Source organism: Phaethon lepturus, unplaced genomic scaffold, assembly GCF_000687285.1.
Source record: "Phaethon lepturus isolate BGI_N335 unplaced genomic scaffold, ASM68728v1 scaffold9300, whole genome shotgun sequence".
In the NCBI taxonomy this organism is placed as follows: domain Eukaryota; kingdom Metazoa; phylum Chordata; class Aves; order Phaethontiformes; family Phaethontidae; genus Phaethon; species Phaethon lepturus.
In genome coordinates, this window is record NW_010512548.1 from 17,877 (window position 1) to 23,550 (window position 5,674).

Sequence of the window (5,674 nt, forward strand, 5' to 3'; positions counted from 1 at the left end):
TCTGGCTACCCCAGCACAGCTTCTATTTGATTTTATGCACATATGTACATCTGCACGGTGTTTAGAACCTCATCTGTACAGAGGCAAAGAGAAAAGATAGAAAAAGCACATCAAGAGTTCTTTGAGCTGCAAACAGCTCTGAAATAGAGGTAAATGCCAAGCTGTTCTCATCACAAAGTCACTATGCTATCCCTGTAAAAATGCAGCTAGATAACTGGCACCGGAAAGGGCATCTCTGAGCTTACCATCATGGTTTTGGAGTTGCCCCCCAGAGAATCCTGAAGGAGCCGCGTAAGCTTGGAGTTACGGTAGGGCACATGGGTGCTCTTGCCATCCACCAGCGCAGAGATAACATTCCCCAGTGTGGAAAGAGAGAGGTTGATCTTAGTAGCTTCCTTCAGTCGCTGCCCTGTGGCTCCAGTTTTCGCCTGTCTTTCAGAACCCTGGAAAGGGAAGAGGAAGCAGAAGTTGCAACAGATGCTCTAACACATTTCCTTCCTCCAAATAGGATCAACTACACCTGAAGTCTTGCTAGCAGCCACATCACTAGCCACCTCAGACACATTCTCTAATAACAAGTAAGTACCTCAGACCTATCTTGTTAAGAGGCAAGTCAAATAGATCTTAACTGAAGCTTTCAGTGCTAGCAAACTCTTTATTGCTCAAAATAATGCAGCTAGGAAAATGGAGATTTTGTGCCCATGAACAAAAATGTTATGAGAAGCAAGTCAGCAGTTATGAGATGCCTCAATTGGAGCTGCTAAGCACCACTCCCAGCCCCTCCTGTCAGCAGATCAAGGGAGAAAAGCAACACTGCAATTATTTTAAAAAGCTTCACAAAGCAACCTAAACATACATCATGAAAATAAAGTTAACATGCAGACACTGAATGCCTTTAGTCTGCCCTTTCCTGTATCTTCTCCAAGGAATGATACTCCAGTGCAAAGTTTGGGCTAAAGACACATTTTACCAGCACAATTACATTGGTTCAAAGTGAGTGACAGAGGGAGGGAACCTGCAAGTGATGAACTGCATGGTCACAACCCTCTAAAACAAACGAAAAACCCTCTTGCAAAGACCCAGTTCTGCTGTCCAGAGGGCTCTTTCCAATGTAGTTTATCCATTTAATGATTAATTTATAGAAGCAAGAGAAGACCTTTTGCTGGCACAGGCTCTAGCTACACTAAAGGCTCTTCCTGGTACACCTCTGATTTAAGTCCCCAAGTGACTACTTCACAGAAGTCAAATGCCAAACACAAGTCTGGGCTATGGAACATGCCCTTACTGTGCCTTCAACAGTACACACATAAGCAGCGATGCCCACCATGCATTATGGCAGACCTGGCTGGTCCTACTTACAGCAAGATCAACAAGATGCAGTTTGCCCATGCGCACATGCATGTTTCCATCAACCCCCTTCTCGCTGCACTCAATAGTGATAGTGAAGATGGCATGTGAACGGGAGCTGTGCTCGTTCATGTTTGTGGCTCCAACAGAACCTTTTAAAAGAGAAAAAGCAATGACATTTTCATAAGGAATCACTTGCTCCTGTAACACTCTTCCTGCTCTGAAAGGAGATTTATCCCCACTTCTTTACCCAACCCGGTTTTTCAGAAGATGGAAGAGGGATGCTCAGACTCAGCAGTATTCTTGGGCACTGAAGTTGCAGCACATCTCCAACCTGGACTAGCAGAAGCATTACAGCCTGCTGTAGCTCTACGTCAGCCACAGACTCCCATCCCAAGAGCAGTAGCTCTCATCTGTTTCTTTAAGGCTACAAAGATCAGTAGCCTAAGGCATTCACAGCTGATCCCCACAGACAGCTGTATTTTGAGAAATAAGAACACAGCAATCCATGCCAAGAGCAACAGTAGTCAGAACTTCAGGTCATAAAAGGATCTGATCTTAACTAAGAAGTCTTCCAGAAAACATAAACCACCTCCCACTCTCAGCACAGGGCTAGTTGTTCATCCTGATGAGAAGTGAAGAGGGAAAAGAACCAAGACACACACTAGTAGTTCTGACAACGCTGACTGCCCTCATTGCATCCTTCGTCGTTTCACCCACTGGCACTGGCCAATGCGGGAGGCAGAGCCTTCTTGACCTGCCCCTGCACACAGGGAGCAGATATCCTTTTTGCTCTGCTCAGCTGAACAATCCTCCCAGCATTAGGACTAGGATCTCTTACTGTGGTCTCATAACGAGACTTTTGTTCTGAGCTAGAAACCTGCTCACAGCAAGGCTACGTACGGTTCTTGTGTCCCAGAGTCATGATTCTGTCCATATCATCTGCATTGTTTACGACATAAGCTGAAAGGTCTTTGATATAAACTCCCACATCAGGTCTCTCTTTAACCTAAGACAGAAAGAGTTTAGACTGAGCATCCTTAGGAGATCCCCAATAGCAAATTTCAGTGGAACTGTAACAGTACAGCGATTTATTCTTCCAGGTTCTGGCTCCAGCACTCAGAATCAGAGCAGCTAAGGAATGAAGACCCATTCATTCCACCGGTTTCCCCCTTCAAATCTCAGTCTCCAATTCCTAGAAAGACTGCTGAGGGGCCTTTGGGGTAGAACTGCAGGCACAAAACAGACTCAGATGGAACAGCCGATTTCTCACTATGCAACTGACCAAGTGGAAAAGATTCAGAGATGTCAGTAGTGACATCCATCTTAAAGGAAACAGTACATGTGCTGAGGAGTCCAACCTCACACTTCCCTTCAAGTGCTTCTGTAGGCTTTCAAATATAATATTGCTCACTGATTCAAAAACAAACATCACATGCAGATCAGTAGGCTCACCTCTAACCTCTGTGTCTGGTCTTTTCCCAGCAGGTCCCGCACTTCTTCATTGTAAATTTCCAAGTAAGACACACGAACTAAAAACCTGAAGACAAACAGCTGGGTAACTGTCTTAGTAAGGCATTTGTTGAAGTCCAACAAACACAATCACAGAGCACAGAGAAAACACAGTGATATACAAGCACAATCCTGCTACCTCACCAAGAACTGCCCAAGGAGTCTTTCAGCTAGGGCCAGAGGTACTGTTTCAGTTGCCATTGTCAAGGTCAGGCTCCTACTACAGATGCACATACAAAAGATAGCAGCAGTGAAGAGAAGCCGTTTACCTTGTATCCCCCTCTGCCTTGGCAATGTGACCAAATATATGGGCAAAGGAATTGGGAATGATGCCTCTAAGCTCAGGAACTGCTCGGACCCCTTCCATGGTGAAAGTTTTGCCTGTTCCAGTCTGCCCATATGCAAAAATAGTACCTGAAGGATAAGAAGATATACGAACAAGCTCTAAGAAGTTGCTAACTGCAGTTACTTTTACTTCATCCCTTCTTAGCCTGATAGCACTAAACACCTCTATTTTTATGGAGTTGAAATTTTCCAACCACTCCAGTAGATACTGTACAAGGCCAGGAGCAACAGAAATCCTGGACAACCACAGCGAACAGGGCTGGACAGCCTGCAAGATATCTAAGAAAAAGTAAGCTTGTTTTAACTGTGCAGAGTGATCAAAGTATGGAGTGCTAGTACACTTAAGTCTTACACACAAATAATTACACCAAGCCCAATTAATAACATGGTGTGTAATGGTCAATTACAGGAAGATCATTATATATCAGCTGCAAAACCAACTATTTCTAGTACTCTAAGCTACCGCAGAAACAATGTGAGGCTTCTACAACACAAGCCACAGCACAAGCCCAGTTCTGAACCTGCACAAACAGCTATAATTTGGACTAGATAATGAGCCTGCACAAGAAGACATCCAGAAAATTTACTGAGATCCCAGACTCCGGTACTCTAGAAATATACTCGTTCTTAAGTTCAGCCTAGCACTGCTGAAAACTCAAGTTTTGACTGTCAAGCCACTGACATTACAGTTCAGAAAAGCTGATTTTTTAATCAGCTGAAACCTGAGTATGTTAGCACTAGGGCTCATTAGGCATTTTACAGACCTTTAAAAACTTTATTGTTTATAGCATACTGTTATGGAAAGCAGTAATTTGCTTCCTCACTAGCACCTGCTTTCCTTTACATAATATATTTACATGCATAACAAGACACACACACAAATCATGGTCATACTCTTCCCAGCTGTAGGAAGCAACGGACTATCTGTGAGGTAGGGCAGATCTGTTTAACTAGTCATCTTAGTTAAAAACAGCAAAGTTTAGAGGAGAAAATGCAGCAGTTATATGCACAAGTCTGGTATGCATACCTAGTTACTTGCAGGACCGTGGCAGCTGCCTGGTTACTGAAATTGTACAGTGAAGAGCCGCCGAGAATTCTGATAATGAGATAAAGTGTATACCTTTTGCAAACAGAAGACACAGAATAAAAACATACAGCTAACTGACCTTGGCTGAGTCTTGTTCATCACCAATCTCCCACTGTTAATGATCATAGCAGGGACAACCACTGAGTACCCTGAACAGCAAGTACCTTCAGGCTATTTTAAGTTAGAGGCCACAACAGAAACAATACAGAGCTACAGCCCTCAGAAGGTGAAATTCCCTTAAATAACATCAGCAGAACAACAGCAGGAACTCTTAACAATGCAAAGAATAGGAGATGGGATCCTTGACTTAAGGGACTTACCATTGTATCCTTCTAGGACAGAGTCAATAATAGGTCTTGCGGTTAAGTTATAGACATCCAGCTGTTTACTCTCTGGTCCAAACACTGTGTCAAACGTAAATGTCTTGGGAGGCTCATTGGATGAGTCTGTTTTATGAACAGTTATAGTGCCTCTCATTTCATCTACGTTGACTGCCATTTTGTAGCCCGTAGCTTTCTCTCGTTCATTAAGAGGCCGGCATCGAACAACCACCTTGACATTATCACAGCTCTCTGGCTTGTCCAGCTTCTCAGGCTTATTGATCTATAATTATCAAAAAAGCAAAAACAAAGAATCAATACACAGGCTGTAACACTATGTAACGCTACTGTTAACAAAACTGAGTGTTTAAGCACAAACGGTGTCAAATCAACTCAAGTCGATGCATACACCTCCATAGGATCATGAATGTGGGGACTTAAAACCAGAACTGGTTTATAATTAAAGCTGAGAGAATAACGTACACTTATCCAGTCAATGCAATCTTCTTCTGTTTGCTAATGTGGGAACTGGTTGAGTAAAACTTGAGATTTTTAAATTCAATATCACCTAGGAATTTCTTCAAGAAACAATTTCAGGTTTGCAAACAATCTGCAAGCAGTTTGCTGGAGGCAGGTGCAGTCATGCCATTCTTTTACAGTGACACTGACCTGTGCTCTCTCACTGGAGCACACAAGCGTCAAACCTTAGATGACATAAGCAGATACCAGCAAGCACTGGCTCAATGGAATTCATTTAAATTACAAGCTTCAGTGTACTTGCTGAATTTTAGTCATTTAGAAAATTCAAATGCTTTATTATAAAACCGCACAAATCTTTCCTTTCACGGAGTAGTCACAAATACAAACTTGGAAGCACCACTGATTAATTTGATGTCACATGCTTCTCCTGATTAAATAAACCTAAACCCCATTTGATCTAGTAAAATCTAAGACACTACCCTTGGTGACCGGTGCTGTAGCTGAGCATCTAGCTACTTCTAAAGTAGCTATCTTGAATGTCAACAAGAAATAAAGCCCGTTTCCAGGAGCCTCTCCCACCAGC

At 43.0% G+C, this 5,674-nt stretch overlaps 1 protein-coding gene across 1 annotated transcript in view; it reads right to left on the minus strand.

The window, feature by feature from the left end:
* The window catches only part of KIF3A (kinesin family member 3A), a 17,612-nt gene extending 12,724 nt beyond the window's left edge, over positions 1-4,888 (minus strand). The window contains exons 1-6 of the mRNA XM_010287361.1: positions 4,612-4,888; positions 3,129-3,273; positions 2,803-2,887; positions 2,251-2,356; positions 1,360-1,499; positions 246-443 (exon numbers count right to left, since the gene is read on the minus strand). Of these exons, the coding sequence (XP_010285663.1) occupies positions 246-443; positions 1,360-1,499; positions 2,251-2,356; positions 2,803-2,887; positions 3,129-3,273; positions 4,612-4,789 (852 nt within the window). The 5' untranslated portion in view covers positions 4,790-4,888. The remainder of the gene's footprint in view (positions 1-245; positions 444-1,359; positions 1,500-2,250; positions 2,357-2,802; positions 2,888-3,128; positions 3,274-4,611) is intronic.
* Between the last annotated feature and the right edge of the window lie 786 nt (positions 4,889-5,674).